Below are 18,253 nucleotides of genomic sequence, written 5' to 3' on the forward strand. Positions count from 1 at the left end.
CAGCTTACCAATAGATACATGTGGAAGTGTTTGAATAGTGGGTAGATGCATAACTGAGCATGAACCTTGCTGCTGAACCATGCAAAAGACAGTGCTTTCCATGATTAAGAAAGCTTTTCATGCCAGCTCAATGCTTGAGGTGGCTCACTGCCAGATGAACTGAGCTATGTTATCAGGACTCTTAGTTGGGAGCAATTAAAAACTGACTCTGGTTAAATAAGCAGAAAAAGAACTGACAGGTAGAATATTTTGTAAAATCAACAGGAAGCCTGAAAAACCAGGCTCAGTGAGCAATCAAGCCAAGGTGGCAAAGCCACAGCCATGCCCCAGCCCTGCACCAGCAAAAGTGTGTTCAGGAGGTTACCACAGACAACCTTGCCCCAGACAGTCACTGTCACATGACTGGACCAAAACATATAGATGACCTCTGCCTGATCCTGAAACTTTGTTTCAAGCTCTCAAGATTCAAAATCCTCAGATTTTAAAACTTATTACAAAACTACAGTAATTTAAATAAGGTGGCACAGAGAGCCCAGAAATAAACCCTCACATCTATAGTCAAGATATGAGTGCCAAGACCATTCAATGGGGAAAAGACAGTCTTTTCCCCTCAACAATCTTCCCCTTAACAAATAGCTCTATGCTGAGAAATATATCCATGTGCAAAGAAAGAAACTGGACACTTACCTAACACCATATACAAAATTAACTCCAAATGAATTAAATACCTAAATCTAAGAGCTAAAACTATAAAATTCTTAGAGGAAAACATGGGGTAAAAGCTTCAAACATTGGATTTGACAATCATTTCTTGGATATGACACCAAAGGCATAGGCAACAAAAGAAAAAATGAATTCATGAAAATTTAAAAACGCTGTGCAATGAAAAAACAGTATCAAGAATAAAGAGGCAACTTACAGAAAGGGAGAAAATATTTATAAATCACATATATGATAAGAGATTAATATCTAGAATATATAGAAAACTCCTAAAACTCAACACCAACAACGAAACTACTCATCTCAGAAATGGGCAAAGGATTGAATAGACATTTCTCCAAAGAAGATATATGGATGGCCAATAAGCACCTGAAAAGGTGCTCAACATCACTGATCATCATGGAAATGCAAATCGAAACTATGAGATACCATCTCATACCCATCAGGATGGCTACTGTAACAATTTCTTTTTAGAAAAACAAGTGTTGGTGAGAACCTAGAACCCTTGTGCACTATTGCTAGGAATGTAAAATGGTTCCTCAAAAAATTAAAGCATTATAAATGTCTTCAATACAACTAAACTGTACATTTAAAAATGATAAATTTTATATTTTATCATCTTTGTGTTTTACCACAATTTTTTTTTTTGTCTTTTTGCCATTTCTTGGGCCACTCCCGCGGCATATGGAGGTTCCCAGGCTAGGGGTCAAATCGGAGCTGTAGCCACCGGCCTACGCCAGAGCCACAGCAACGCGGGATCCGAGCCGTGTCTGCAACCTACACCACAGCTCACGGCAATGCTGGATAGTTAACCCACTGAGCAAGGGGCAGGGACCGAACCCGCAACCTCATGGTTCCTAGTCGGATTCGTTAACCACTGCGCCACGACGGGAACTCCCTACCACAATTTTTTAAATTGGGTGAAAAAGCCACAACAAGGTCCTGAGTGTAAGTATGATGCTGGCTCCCTTGAGATTTTGGCATGTTTCTGGATGCAGAGTCAGATAAGGTATTGCCTGCCTCATTCTACATCTGTAAAGAGAGGCATATAGCCCTGCCCTCCATCCTGCATGGAATGAAGCAAAATCAGCATAGAGTTCTGGGAAGCCTAAACAACAAATGTCCTTCCTTCATCCTGTTGAAAATAAATAGCCTTAAATACTCATCACTTCTTGAAACTAACCTGGGTAGAATTCTTGGTTTTCCTGGCTGTATCTGCCCTGCCCGACTTTGCGAAGCTAACCTACGGCATCTACGGTGTGGAAGATCTGTCAACTCTTTAGGAAACTCAGTGGCTTTTTTTCAAAATGAAGAAGACAGATCCTTGACTTCCTTCATATTAACTGCACAGCACATTTATTTACTCATTCATTCAACAAATACATACTTCTATATGTCTGGCACAGAGTTCAGTTCTGGAAATCAAGGTGTCATATTCACATTCCTAACGGAATGCGAAGCCCAGTGACCCAAACTTTCCTGCTAAGGAACCCCATAAAATATTCTCTCAAGGTCTTTAATGATTGCCCAAATTCTGATCAATTTGATGGCTTCCAAAGTCTATTCCTAAGAAAACAAAAATGGCCCATATAACCCCTCAGGTTTCCTTTATCCTATGGGATGCATAAAATTTTGAGACTTTCAGCTTTTTCACGTTAGAGCTCCCATAAGAGATGATTATTAAGGAATGGAAATTATGTCTTTTAAACAACAAAACAGCCAGCTGTATCCTATTTCTCTTATTACAAGCAGTAGTATTTCACACAAGAGGTACAGGGGACTAAGCAAACAAAGACACTCTGGCAGTCCTCAGGTATCCCCTCCTACTCCACAGTCTGCCTTGTTGTAGAATATGACAGACTTTTATTTTGAAAAGGCAACAAGACTTTAAGCAGCTTCTCACCAATAAGCCCTAGAGAAAAAACAATGGTCTAGGAGGGTACCTATTTGACTTCAAATTAAATGCGATATGTTCATGAGTCATTTTGCTTCTGTTCTTAAAACCAACGGCAAGAGTTGACAGACTGTCACATGGAACCAGAGATTCATTGCAAAAAACACAAGCGGTTAGCATAAATATATAAAGTAGGCTGGGCGTAAGAAGAGGAGACATGCTATCCTCCAGTTGCAACAACTGTGCATTAAAAAATCACCACTGTATATACCATTAAATCAAGCTCAATGAAACATTCCATGGGATGTAACTGCCTGTATAGGCTGCAAGCCTCAAGGAAATCTACCCAGGTATCAGGATACCTTCTGGCTATACCTTTTATTTATTAGTAGAACAATGTCGGCTAATTTGCATCACTTTTTTGGGTTTTAAAGTCCTCAACTGTAGAATATGAAGATCAAACAAGAATTTCAAAGCCCTTTTGTTAACATAATATCTTCAAAATCTAATATGCCCCTTACACTTTACATACAGTGTATCTTAAAAAAAAGATTCAAGATAACCATTATAATAATGGTTTTACTACAGATTTTACAGATGAGAGATCTGAAGCTCAGAGAGGGTCGTTACACCCGGCACTCGACCCCAGATCAGTCACTCGACCCCAGATCAGTCTGGTTCCAAAGCCTGAGCTGTTTTACTCTATATTTTCCACTATGTGCCAAGGGGCTGATTACAGGCCCCTGCATCTGTTAGGGAAGAGAGTAAAAACACAGTTGTACAACATAGGCCTAAACCAAGCCATCAAATCAGTAGGGGAAAATGCAGAAAATTGTAGGCAAATAAAAGGCAGAGACGAGAAGAAATACAGAGAAGAATGGTAAACATAAAATATAAAGTCAGTATTTATGATAACCATACATAGAATAAATTACCTACTAAAAGGCTTAGTTATTTATATCCTTAAGGACACTATTTCTATCTTCTGCCTTGCCTCCCTGTATCTTTATCTTAAGTTTGGTTCTTCTCAAGAACATAGGATAACTGCTAATGCAATTGGATCTACACGCCTTCTCACTCAAATCTGACAGAGAGATTTTGTCTGGGCATTCCACGCAGGAGTGCTAAACCCCTGAATCAATGACCATGGCCAGGAAAGAATGGCCCAATCTGTCAAAATACTGTCCTTATAAGACACCAACCTTTCCCCTTTCCTATTTCACTAGCCTTGCTTCTTCATTCTCCCTTACTGACTCCCTGGGCCAACTTCGAGGGTGTGTGACAAGTGAGGTCACACAGGGCTCCACTCTTGGCTTAACATTCCACTGTCACAATCTTGAAATTCTTAGAAAGTTTTGAAAAACGGAACCCACGTTTTAATTTTGTATTAAGTTCTACAAATTACATACCCAATCCTATTAATTATCATCTCCCCAATTCTGTCTGGGAGTGCTTTTAGGGTTGGTCCTGGACCCTCTTCCTTTTTCTCTCTTCTGTTCTTGCTTAGGTGAATCATTTCTATGGCTTTAAATGCTCTCCATGTGATAATAAACCCCAATGGTATTATTCAGTTCAAACATACGCACTGAGCTCCATCCGCTTATACCATCTTGCCTTCTGGATACTTTGATCTCAATGTCTAACAGACACCACAATCAATATATCAAATGTGGATTTTTTAATTTCCTCCCCCAAATATCTGTCTTCTCCCATGCTCACTACACTTGAACCTCTAAGATAACTTTTGTACCATGCACATAACATCCCCTATCCTAACATGAAACATTTGTTTCCTGTTCCCTCTACCACAAAATTGGGGTACCATTTTATACTCCCACAAGAGGTTAAGATCATCCTTGTAGGAGCCTGAATTAAATTGCAAAAATACAAGATTTGCTAGCAAAAAATAAATAAAACATCTTTATTATGATTGTTCTAATGGTTAAAATTTGCATGTTTCCTAAGATAAAGTAGTTTTGAATAGGATAAAAAAATACAAAAAGGTAAGCTTCTTATTAATGATTCATTTGAATTAACTATAAATTAAAATAGCCACTAATTATTGAATACCTTCTAAAATAACAAAAAATATATTCAATACATAATACAAGCCTTAATAAACTCATTCCCTTATTTACAAACTCTGAATTGAAAGAAAAATATTTACCTAAACAGTGAAATTAAAAAACAACTGTTCTCAAATAATTTTATCCCAAGTAATCTATTTCTTGGAGTAGAAATATTCATTTAATACAATTTGTTAATTATATCATTTTTAATTACATGTTGTTGGTGTGAATTTCACCCAATTTAATTCCTGTGAGCCTAAAAATACTATTCTTTTTAAAAGCTATTAAGGATTTGTATAATATTCAGATTGACACCCCATCCTACTTAAAGGTATAGAATTTAATGATACCCTTTTTTTGATAAATGGAACTTACTAACAATGTAAAGCACGTTCCTTTCTACACTGCATAGTTTTATTCAATTATCTATATAACAATGTCATATACTAGTAAGCAAAGCAAGCAGCATTCCTGTTTTTTTAAATAACATCTTTAATTAAAGTTTTTGCAAAGGTAAAATATTAAACTTAAAATAGGTCTTAGTACATCAAAATACTAAGTTCTCTAATTGTATTCCAAGATGGTCTTTAAAACATAATATCCCGTATATCACAGAAGAGCAACCTTGATCTGCAATTGTACAGAGTGAATTTTACAAACATAATAAATATATTTACGCCCTTACACATAACAGTATGTACAACAGCAGTTGACAATAGTAGCTCAGAACAGCAAAAAGGATTAGCCCCTCCCCCCAAATTGTAGCCCTGATGTATACTGGATGATTTAAGGAAACTTAACTGAAAAACAGTAGTTACTAACTTAATGTAGTTCTTCCCTTAGGAGAGAAGAAAAAAACAAGTTTTTTCTTGTTCCTCAAAATAAGCAAAAATATTAATTTGGTTTGTTCTTCCTTAAACCATAAAAAAGGACCAAAAAATAGACTAAGGCAGGCTTAAAAAGGGAATACAAACTTCAGAATAATTTCCATAGCATAATAGATTAAAATGCAAAACTATGTAACATAAACCCATGAGGAAATATAAAAAGCAACTATTTTTAGCCAATGAATTCAAAATCTGAAACAGCTAATTCAGACAGAAAAGTGGGAGGGACACATGAAATAAAATGAAAATGTACAAAGATGGATCAATAAAGTATTACATTGCACAAAAGCTCAAAAAAGTTCAAGATGAAGTTAATCTGAAAATATAGGAATTTTCTCAAGTGGAAGAAAAAGCTAAGTTATAAAGGGAAATCCCAAGAGAAAATTATGTCTGTTTGCCTATACAAGGTATATTTATCTTCTGAAAGTAATGGTGACATTATTGCTGTAAGATAATCAAAAATTATTCTTCGAAGGAGATAACCCTTTTCATTCCTCCATAAAAGCCAAGACAAAAGTAAGAAAACCAAATCCTTGATTTTCCCTATAGCAAAAGAAAATCTTTATACAAAAGTTATTATATTTTTACGTTTTTGCTGTCTAAAACCAGAATCTGTTAGAATATGCTCTTCAGGAACACATTTTAATCACTATATATGCTGCTCAAATCTTGATGTATTCCTAGAAGAATAACATCTAAGGTGGCTTTGATTTTAAGAGGCAACAATATAAATGTGGTATTATGATGGCATTTAATTAATAGAAAGAAATGTGAACTTTTAAAAAAATATAAAAGCCCAATATAAAGATCCCCCTCATATAACATTTTACCCTAGAAACTAATTGCACATTAAAGAGTTGTTTTAGCCAAATGCGGAGCTCCACGAAATTTAAATGTGCTCTCAGCCATTCAAAGGGTCTGATTATCCAAATGACCACCAAAAAACAGTACATACACTGAAAGGCACACATTTCCACACTTTATCTAGTACTTTTGTGTAAATTTTCCTTAGCACTGTTGATTGTTTTTTTAATAAAAGGTGCCATCACCATCTGTGCAAATCTAAAGAAATCCTCTTCTGAAACCTTTACTTATTTCATAACACCAAGTCTGAACTATTTAATCTCTTTGAATAAACATGTTATTTTCATTTTTAAATTCTGAAAGTGGGAATCCTTGTCTTTTCAAAGGAATGACATTTTTACGGAACCTAATGAACAGTTAAATAAAATGTTAAAAGCATGATTAAGAATTCAAGTACAATAAAAGATGAGTGGCATTCTTATATCAAGCCACTATAATAAAACTAAAACATACTATTTGATTAAAAAGGAACACGATGCAGTAATATATGAAGCACAATTTGGTATGCAGTGTTGTTTGGACCAGCTTTCAGAATTTTCATAGGTAAGAGAAAAGCATTTGCCAAGTATGCCATAATTAGTACGCAATATACACAGGTATATAAATGGTTATTTCCTGCTTCAAAATAACCCTAGTGAGTTACTCTGAAGGCAGTGGTTGTTCATGTTCGAATATAATGTTACAAAAACAGGCCAGTATACAATTCTATTATGAATACAAATGTTTTTGTCTACATGTAGAGCCCCAAATATAAGCTGAATATCATATAGCAATCCAAGGTTCAGTAGCATAAGAACTACTAGATAGCCAAAGGGTTCCCATCAACACTGCAGCACTGCTAAACTTTTATAGGTAGTTCAGGTCATTAACTTCTTCACTGGGTAAATATAAATCTACTAGAAATTATACTGAAGGACAACTGAACAATAGGACTTCTGTAATTTCCCCCCTCTCTTCTCCCAGTCTCATTAATAAAACAAAACAAAACAAAAACAAAAACCCTGTGTGCTTTAAGTGTAGTGGAGTAAACAAACCTCCAAAAAACTAAATTAATATAGTAGGAATTAAAACCGTATTATCAGTTATGGCAGCTAAATAAAACCTAATTACTAGCATGCTAGAAACCACCATTTATACCAAAGTTCAGAACATAAGTTAAAGGGATCAAGTTGGTATATGGGGTGGGAAGTAGGCAAAAAAAAAAAAAAAAAGATTAGTCTTTTCAAGAAGTTTAAAGATGTGTGTTAAAAAAAGAAAAAATAATATTAATAGCTCACAGTTTTTCTTTGCAATGTACTTTAAAGTGTTTCTATATTACTTCCAGAAACACAAAGGCAAATAAAAGGAAGACAAAAATGGAAGACTTAGAAAAATTCAATATACAAGTAACTTAAACACATGTGAATATTGTCAAGATAAACCATAAAGAGAATAGCTGAAAGAAGATGAAGATACATGTTCCTACAGTTCTCCCAAGCAACTCGTTCACACGCTGAACACAGCACAGTTCTTTAGAGCCCCTTACGGAATACAGAGCTATGCATTCTTAATATACATATTACATTTCTCTTATTTTTAATATGCAAGTCAAATTTCTATGCTTTCTTCCTAATGTGCAAAACTGGAGCCTATGTCTATATTATCAATGGCCTATAAGAGCCACCAAATGAAAGAGAGGTAAATAGGTACTCAGTGGCCCACCCCCCCAACACACCCAAAATTTCTCCCTCAAATTACAAAGTTGAATTTTTAAAAATGTGTTTAATTAGAATAACAGTTTTTAAATTCTTTACTAGTAAACACAAGAAATTTTTATAATTACTAAATTGTTCAATAAAAGTCCAGGTCCTCACTACCTGCCCAATGCTTCAATCAATGCACAGAATGTTATTTAAATGTTTGTTTAGCTTAAAGAGCCTAAACACACATATAAGCATACACTTCAGCCCAACAGGAAAAAGATTTGTATCTACTCATATGCATATAATTTCAGCTAGATGGTACCTTTGTGCAAAACAAAAACAAAAACAAAACAAAACAAAACAAAAACGTATTCCTGAGGAGCCACTTCGGGGTTTCTTTTTAAGGTGTAGGATTAAAAGAAACAATTTTTCTGTAAGAAAGTTGAAGTTGTCATTTTAATTCTGCTCCACTCAGATGAGACCCAAACCTTTAAACTACATTTAATGAGTCTGAAAACCTAATTAAAATAAATATCCATTCCTGGGTCAAATTTTGTCTCCAAACTGTGATCACTGATTACTTCCTTTAACTCTTACATAGATGTTTCATAAAGCAGGGAAGGAAGAGGTATATATTACTGAGGGAGAAAGAGCAAGTAAAAATATTTAAGACCTATTATGAGAGTTCTAAACTTCTTTCTTATACAAGTGAATTAAAATTCAACACCATAATTCTTACCCTTTTGTAAAAAGCTCACACGCAATTTTTACCAAATATAACCACATACAATAAGCAGTTTCAGTTCAATCTATCAAAAGGGAAGTTTCTTCAGTTCATTCCAACAAGTATCTTCTGACTGAACCCAAGTTGGAGGAAGAAATATAAACAGAGCTTTACATGCTAATTACCAGTGGCAGGTACCTGTATTTAAAATTGACAATTATGGTTTTCCTACACAAAACCCCAACCCTCCCCAACCCAACAACCCCAGGTGCTACAGTTCCATGGCTTGCCAGTTAGAAGTAGTGTCTGTGTTGTCAAGGTCTCTTTGTTCCAGTAGCTCTGCTTCTACTACACTTTTCTGACATGCAGAAGTTAAGTTTTGGTTGGTATATGTCCCAAGATTCAAACTGTCCATTTTAATTTTTTTTTAATTTTCTTTTGTTTTACTTATAAAAGAAAAGAACCAACTCTTCACCACTCTGCATCTCCAATGGCTTTGGAAAATATATAATCTCTTCCATTAAGATTCATAATGCCATCCTTAAGATGAAATTTCCATTTGTTTTTACTTCTGTGAATCTAAATAAATAAGCAAAAAAAAAAAAAATGCATGAGATACTATAAAAAGACAGAGGAAACTAACAACAAAAAATACTCACATTCCCAACTTGTATATCATTGTATTTATAAATTGGTTTCTTTCTTTCTTTTTTTTTTTTCTATTTCTTTGGGCCGCTCCCACGGCATATGGAGGTTCCCGGGCTAGGGATCCAATCAGAGCTGTAGCCACCAGCCTACGCCAGAGCCACAGCAACACGGGATCCGAGCCGTGTCTGCAACCTACACCACAGCTCACGGCAACGCTGGATCGTTAACCCACTGAGCAAGGGCAGGGACCGAACCCGCAACCTCATGGTTCCTAGTCGGATTCATTAACCACTGCGCCACGACGGGAACTCCTGGTTTCTTTTTTAACTGAGATATAATTGACATGTAACACACCAGTTTCAGGTATACAACATAATGATATTTGCATATACTGCAAAATGATCCCTCCAATAGTTAACATCCATCACCATACACAGTTACAAATTTTTTTGAGATGAGAACTTTTAAGATCTACTGTATTTGTAATTTTCAAATATACAATATTATTAACTATAGTCACCATGCTGTACATATATCGCCATGAGTATTTATAACTTGAAGTTTGACCTTTACCCATTTCACATATGTCCAAACCCTCATTTCTGGCAATCTGTTCTCTGTATCTACGAGTTGTTTTTTTTGTTTCAAATTCCACACGTAGGTGAGATCATATGGGACTTGTCTCTCACTCTCTGACTTATTTCACTTAGCATAATGCATTCGAGGTCCATCCATGTTGTTGGAAATGGCAAGACTGCCTTCTTTTTAAAGGCTGAATAATACTCCATTGCAGTATACATGTACCACAGCTTCTTTATCCATTCACCCACTGATGGATGCTTAGACTGCTTCCATATCTTGGCTGGTGCAAATAATGCTGTAATGAACATAGGAGTGCACATACCTATGTTATGATTTCTTTTTTCTTTCAATAAACATCCAGAAGTAAAATTTCTGGATTGTATGGTAGTTCTATTTTAAATTTTTGTTTTGTTTTGTTTTTTTAGAGCCACACCCACAGCTTTCAGAAGTTCCCAGGCTAGGAGTTGAATCAGAGCTGTAGCTGCTGGCCTACAGCACAGCCATAGCAACACAGGATCTGAGCCACAACTGGAACCTACACCACAGCTCACAGCAATGCCAGATCCTTAACCCACGGAGCAAGGACAGGGATGGAACCCAAGTCTTCATGGATACCAGTAAGGTTCGTTACTGCTGAGCCACGAGGAAAACTCCCATTTTTAATTTTTAAAGGAAGCTTCATACTATTTTTCATAGCAGCTATACAAATTTACTTTCCCACCAACAGTGCCATGAGGGTTCCCTTTTCTCCACAACCTTTATTAATTCCTGGATAACAGCCATTTTAACAGATGTGAGGTGATTATCTCATTGTGGTTGATATGCACAATGCTGATGCTGATAATTAGGGATGTTCATGTACCTGTCTGCCATCTGTACGTCTTCTTTGGAAAAATGTCTATTCAGGTCCTCTGCCCAGTTTTTAATTGGATTGTTTTGTTTTTTGCTGTTGAATTGTATGAGTTCTTTGTATATTTTGGATATTAACCCTTGTCAGAGATAGCATTTGCAAATATCTTTCCCAATTCAGCAGTTTTGTTGATGGTGTCCTCTACTCTACAAAAGCTTTTTTGTTTGATGTAGTCCCACTTGTTTATATTTGCTTTTGTTGCCTTTGTTTTTGGCGTCAAATTAAAAAATCACCACCAAGAACAATGCCAAGGACCCGCGTTGCTGTGGCTCTGGCGTAGGCCGGTGGCTACGGCTCCGATTCAGCCCCTAGCCTGGGAGCCTCCATATGCCACGGGAGCGGCCCAAGAAATAGCAACAACAACAACAACAAAAAAAGGCAAAAGACAAAAAAAAAAAAGAACAATGCCAAGGAGCTTATCACCTCTGTTTTCTTCCTTCCATGGTTTCAGGTCTTACTTTCAAGTCTTTCATTCATTTTGCATTGATTATTGTGCATGTTACACAACAGTAGCTCAGTTTCAGTCTTTGGCATGTGGTTGTCCAGTTTTCCCTACACATTTATTGAAGAGACTGCCCTTTCCCTATTTTATATTCTTGGCCCCTCTGTCGCAAATTAATTAGTCACATAAATATGGTTTTACTTCTGGGCTCTTTTCCATTCCATTGATCTATGTGTCTGTTTTTATGCCAATACCACACTGATTACTATTGTTTTATAATATAGCTTGATATCAGGAAGCATGACGCCTTTGTTCTTTCTCATGATTGCTATGGTTATTCAGGGTCTTTTGCAGTTTAGTACAACATTTAGGACTGTTTGATCTATTTCTGTGAAAAATGCCATTGAAATTTTGAGATGGGAGTTCCCGTCATGGCTCAGTGGTTAACGAATCCGACTAGTAACCTTGAGCTGTGGGTTCGGTCCCTGGCCTTGCTCAGAGGGTTAAGGATCCGGCCCTGCTGTGGTGTAGGTCGCAGACGTGGCTTGGATCCCATGTTGCTGTGGCTCTGGTGTACACTGGTGGCTACAGCTCTGATTGGACCCCTAGCCTGGGAACCTCCATATGCCATGGGTGTGGACCTAGAAAAGCCAAAAAGACAAAAAAAATGAAATTCTGAGACAGATTACACTGGATCTATAGATTTCTTTGGATATTATGGACACTTTTAACAGTATTAACTCTTTGAGTCCACGAGTATAGATTCTCTTTCCACTTATTTGTGCCTTTTTCTATCTCTTTCACCAATGTCTTATAGTTTTCAGTGCACCTGTCTTTCACCTCCTTGGTTATATTTACTCCTAGATATTTTTTTTGATGCAGTTGTAAATGGGATTTTTTTCTTAATTTCTCTAATAGTTCATTATTAGTATATAGAAACATAACAGAATTGTACTGAATCCATTTATTAGTTCTAATGGTTTTTTGGTGGAGTCTTTAGCATTTTCTATATGTAGTATCATTTCATCTGCAAGTAGTGACAGGTTTACCTCTTCCTTTCTTATTTGGATGTCTCATTTCTTTTCTTTGCCTAATTGCTCTGGCTAGGACTTCTAATACCACATTGAGTAAGAGTGGCAAGAGCGAGCTTAATTGTCTTGTTCCTAATCTTTCAGTTTTTCATCATGTAACCTGTGGGCTTGCCATATATGCCCTTCATTAAGTTGAGGTATGTTCCTCTATACTCACGTTGTTGAGACTTTTTATGCTGAACTTAGTCAAATGTCTTTTCAGCATCTACTGAGATGATCACGTGACTTTTATCCTTCATTTTGTTAACACAGGTATCACATTGACTGATTTGTAGATGGTGGATCTTGCATTCCTTGAATAAATCTCACTTGATCATGGCATATGATCTTTTTACTAAACTGCTGAACTCAGTTTGTTAATGAGGATTTCTTTTCTTGTGGCATCCTTGTCTGGTTTTGGTATCAGAATAATGCTGGCCTTGTAAAATTAGTTTAGAAGTATTTGCTCTTATTTTTTGGAAGACTGTGAGAAGGACTGATATTAATTCTTCCGTAAATGTTTGGTAGAATTTACCAGCTAAGCCATCTGGTCCTAAACTTTTGTTTATTGGGAAGCTTTTGATTATTGATTCAATCTCTTCACTAGTAAACAGTCTGTTCGGATTTTTTATTTCTTTGTGATTTAGTCTTGGAAAGTTGTGTATTTCTAGGAATTTATCCATTTCTTCCAGATTGTCTAATTTGTTGGCACATGTAGTCTCTTATGATCCTCTGTATTTCTGTGTTACCAGTTGTAACATCTCTCATTTCTGATATTATGAAACCTTTTTTTTTTCTTGGTGGATCTAACATCTATGAATTTTGTTTATTTTTTCAAAGAGATGCTCCGAGTTTCATTAATCTAATCTGTTTTCTTTTTAGTCTCCATTCATTTATTCTCACTCTTTTATTTATTTATTTATTTATTTATTTATTTATTTATTTATTTTTAGGGCCGCAGGGCAGCACATGCATGTTCTCAGGGTAGGGGTTGAATGAGAGCTGCAGCTGCTGGCCTATGCCACAGCAACCCCAGATCCCAGCCACATCTGTGACCTAAACCACAGCTCATGTCAACTTGGTATCCTTAACCTGCTGAGCAGGACCATGGATAGCAGTAGGGTTCATTTCTCCTGAACCACAATGGGAACTCCTCACTCTTATCTCTGTTATTTTCTTCTACTAACTTTGGGCTTTTTTCAGTTCCTTTAGGTGTAAAGTTAGATTGAGATTTTTTTTCTTATCTCTCAATGTTGGCATTTCTCTCTAGGTACTTCCCTTTTAGAACTGCTTTTGCTATATTCTACAACTTTTGGTATGTTTTACTTCTTCTTCTTCTTTTTTTTTTTTTGCTTTTTTAGGGCCGCACCCACAGCACATGGAGATTCCCAGGCTAGGGGTCGAATCAGAGCTATAGACGCCAGCTATACCACAGCCACAGCAACACGGGATCCGAGCCACGTCTGCGACCTACACTGCAGCTCATGGCAACATGGGATCCTTAACCCACTGAACGAGGCCAGGGATCGAAACCCGCAATCTCATGGTTCCTAGTCGGATTCGTTTCCACTGTGCCACAACAGGAATTCCATGGTGTGTTTACCTCTATTTTCACTTGTCTCAAGGTTTTGTTTTGTTTTTTTTTAGCTCTTTTGATTTCCTCTTTGACGAACTGGTTGTTCAGCTATACCTCATTTCTAATTTCGTATTATTGTAGTCAAACTGGTTAATAGTTTGACCCTTTCAAAAAAATTCACTAGGTAAGTTTTTCAAATAAATCGACCTATAATTAGTAATATTTATTTTATAGCCTTGGTACTTGTGTTCACTAAAGTACTTAATATTTCTCTGAAAAATATCTTCTACCACATCTGCATATATACATCTTTTCATAGGAAATTTTATACTGGCCAATATTTAAAACAGGAATACCCTTTGTTCTCCCTGATGCTTCTAGACCACTTTTTTGCCTTTTCTCTCTCTGTAATTCCTTTTATATCCATACCATTTATTTAATCTTAGGCTTCTTCTATCTACTGACTACCAGCACACTATCTTCAGCATTGGTCTCCTGTTTACAATCACTCTCTTCTTCTTCACATACAGTAACAACTTTCACAGTGCTGCCTTTTTTTTGTTGTTGTTAGGACCGCACTTGGGGCATATGAAAATTCCCAGGCTTTGGGTTGAATCGGAGCTGCAGCTGCAAGCCCATGCCAACAGCTACAGCAACGAGGGATCTGAGCTACATCTGCAACCTACACCACAGCTCATGACAATGTTGGATCCTTAATCCACTGAGCAAGGCCAGGGATCAAACCCACATCCCCATGGATATTAGTCGGGTTCATTACTGCTTTGCCGCAATGGGAACTCCCTTGCTGACCTTTTTAATACTGTGGCCTTGGAGTATTAGAATTCATACTAAAATTATCTCTCTAATTACTTTACCTCTAATTCTACTTTAGTTGTTTTCAGGGCACCTGACAACTACTTTTTGAAAGGCCAACAATTATCTTCTAGTTACCAGGTCAATAGCCTCTTATTGTATAATTTGTTACAATATCCTGTTTTCCAGGCCTTCACCCTCTCCCTTCCTTTTTTGGGGGTGGGGTGGGGTTGGGGGTGGGGGCATGCGCCCAGTGGCATATGGAACTCCAGAGCCAGGGATCAGATCTGAGCCTCAGCTGTGACAGTGCTGGATCCCTAACCAACTGTGCTGGGCTGGGGATCGAACCCGTGTCCCAGGGCCCCTAAGACGCTGCTCTTCTCAATGTGCCACAGGGAGAGGTCCTCCCTTCCTTCTAACCATTGTATAAGCATCACTGGGAGAAGCACAATTCTAACCATTCACCTCAGCTTGATTATTTCTATTTCTAAATGACTTGATAATAACTTACCTTTCCACACTTATTTCCCAGCTCCACATTCCTCAAAGACTAAACTTCAAATCAAAAGTAGTATTATCCCTTGCTCCCATTTTTACAAATTCAATTCCTACTTCAAAACCCACCTCAGAAATACTACAACCTCTACAGAACTTTCCCTAATCTTCTCAGCTAGAAAAGTACCCTTTCCTATGGAACAAATTAAATCCCAATGGCATTTACAAAAACATTTCTAGTATTAATTCTAAGTACATAAAATTATGGAGTGATTTTTCTACCAAAATAAAACTCCTTAAGTTTTCTCAAGACCTAACATAGAACCGTATACATGGCATTATTTAACAAATACATCTAGGGAACAGTGATTATCTAGTCCCATTAGAGTTCAAACTGGGCTAGGCCCTGGATACTCCCACCTTTGCCTTTATTTACAGGTTTTAGTTGTTTGCAATTCCGTAGATTTAGCACCTGCAAAATTTAATTAACTGAAATGATCTTTCTTATCTTTACCAGTAAGTCCCACTTATTCTATGTTGACCTCAAACTCTCTGTCGTCTCTAAAGTCCCGACCCATGGTTCTCCCTCTTCTCTGATCTAATGAGACCTCAAAATCAAGTACTTCACAGAGTTCTCATTGTGGCTCAGCAGTTAACAAACCCAACCAACCAGTATCCATGAGGACGTGGGTTTGATTCCTGGCCTTGCTCAGTGGGTTAAGGATCCAATGTCACCATGAGCTGTCGTATAGGTTGCAGATGTGGCTCAGATCCCGTGTTGCTGTGGCTGTGGTGTAGGCCAGCAGCTATAACTCCAATCCGACCCCTAGCCTGGGAACCTCCATATGTTGTGGGTGTGGCCTTAGAAAGACACCCCACCACCACCAAAAAAAAAAAAAAAAGTCAAGTACTCAGGCTTTCATCAAAAGGGAAAATTGTAGCCTACAGAGGTTCAATGGCTTGCCTAAAGGTATATTACTATGATTCTCTTGTCCCAGTCCAATATGCTTTCTATTAATCAGGCTGTTTCATATAACAATGGAAAAGTTCTCACTATGTACAGGTATTTTCTTTCAATTTACTATCTTGTAAGTCTTTCATGCTTTACCCTCTACTAATATCTGCTTACTTTAAACTTCTATTTATTGATCCTAGTTCTGCCTTTGGGGGCTTAATTAAAATAAAAAACCCAAAACCGCCACAATGCTTCATGTATTTGAAAACTACTCTCAAGCTCTTCCTCTAGGATCACTAACTTAAGCTATGTATAAATTTAAAATGTCAAATTTTTTACTTATTAAAACAAAATATAGTACAATAAAGTGAAAATAGTAATATTTAGGGCAGAGACTCTTAAGTGGCCTTATAGCACTGTTCCAATTACACTATATAGATATTACACCTAACACCTTAAGAGGGATGATTTGAATGTCTAACAGATACAAAACTTATCACGCTCATTAAAACTGACCTTTCTCTTCTCCCAAACTTGCTCCATCTATAGTCTTTCCCACCTGAGTTTATGGTATCTCCATTCTTCTGTCTGGTTCCTCATCAAAAACTTCTGGAGTCATTCTTGATTCCTTTTTTTTCTTTTCTATCACATACCCAAGGGTCAGAAAATTCTGTTGACTCTTCCCACAAAACATTCAAGCCTTCCAATACTTTCATCCTAGCCTAAGTCATCATTACCCCTCATTTGGAATACTACAGTATCCTTCTATTAATCTTGTTTCAACCTTTGCTTCTTCCATACTTTGCTCTCAATAAAGAAAGTAAAGTCATCACTCTAAGATTAAAAAGTAAGTGATATCATTTTGTCTGTGTGAAACTTTCCAAAAGCTTCCTAATTCATTCAGAGTAAGAGACCATGTCCTCACAAAGTCCTATAGCATCTGCCTCCACTTACCTCTGACTTAATCTACTATTACACTATTCCAAGTCCAGGCACACTGGCCTCCTTGCTGCTCCTCACAAACATCAGGCAGGTTATGCCATCAAATAATGACAGGGCGAACTCTCTTCTAAGTCTCTGTTCCTGTTTCCTTTCACACTTTAAAATTTTCCATACCAGTTATCAGTTTCTAACATACCATATTAATCAAAGTTGACCCTTGAACAATACGTGTTTGTAAGTGCACAGATCCACTTATACACAGATATTTTTCAATAGTAAATACTACAGTATTAAGTGGTCTGTGGTTGGATGACTCCATACATGTGGAAGAACCTCAGATACAGAGGGCCAACTACAAGTTACATGCAGATTAACTCCAACGTTTTCACAAGAATAAAGTGTAATTTATTTGCTGTTTGTTATGTTTTAGAATCTGTCTCCCCAACCAGAATAAGCTTCCCGGTGGCAAGGATTGTTCTGTTTTGTTCACTGATGTATGTCAAGCTCCTAGAACAGTGCTCTGGGACATCACAGACAAAAAGTATTTACTGAATAAAAAGATTTGTCTTTTCTTTTCTTTGACTCCCTGTAAAGAAAGTACTAACTATCCTAAAAATGGGTATACAGACTTATTTCCAGCATGAACCAAGTGACTACAACCTGAAAGACAATGGAATTATATAAATAAATGATGAATAGCTAGGGAAAGGAATTCCACAGACAAGTAAAGACACTGACTGCATTCTGCTATAAGACAACTTGCAAAAAGCAATGTAGAAGTTTCATGGTTCAAATAATAGTTCATATAATACGACTGGAGTCAATATATTGATAATAAATAGTAAATATTTTTATTTGAATAAAGCCACAAACTACAACTTGAAAAACAATTCACTGACTGGCCTTAAAGCCCTTCATGAAGATCTATCCTGAGTGCTTGGAAAAAGGCCTCCGAAATTTTCTAATAACAAAGGTAATTA

The 18,253-nt window shown here is 36.8% G+C and overlaps 1 protein-coding gene across 1 annotated transcript in view; it reads right to left on the reverse strand.

Annotated features, from left to right (window-relative positions):
- Positions 1–8,553: 8,553 nt before the first annotated feature.
- The window catches only part of GTF2A1 (general transcription factor IIA subunit 1), a 43,020-nt gene continuing 33,320 nt past the window's right edge, over positions 8,554–18,253 (reverse strand). The window contains exon 9 of the mRNA XM_047795250.1: positions 8,554–9,419. Coding sequence (XP_047651206.1) covers positions 9,312–9,419 — 108 coding nt within the window. The 3' untranslated portion in view covers positions 8,554–9,311. The remainder of the gene's footprint in view (positions 9,420–18,253) is intronic.

The sequence above is a fragment of the Phacochoerus africanus genome, chromosome 9 (assembly GCF_016906955.1).
Source record: "Phacochoerus africanus isolate WHEZ1 chromosome 9, ROS_Pafr_v1, whole genome shotgun sequence".
In the NCBI taxonomy this organism is placed as follows: Eukaryota; Metazoa; Chordata; class Mammalia; order Artiodactyla; family Suidae; genus Phacochoerus; species Phacochoerus africanus.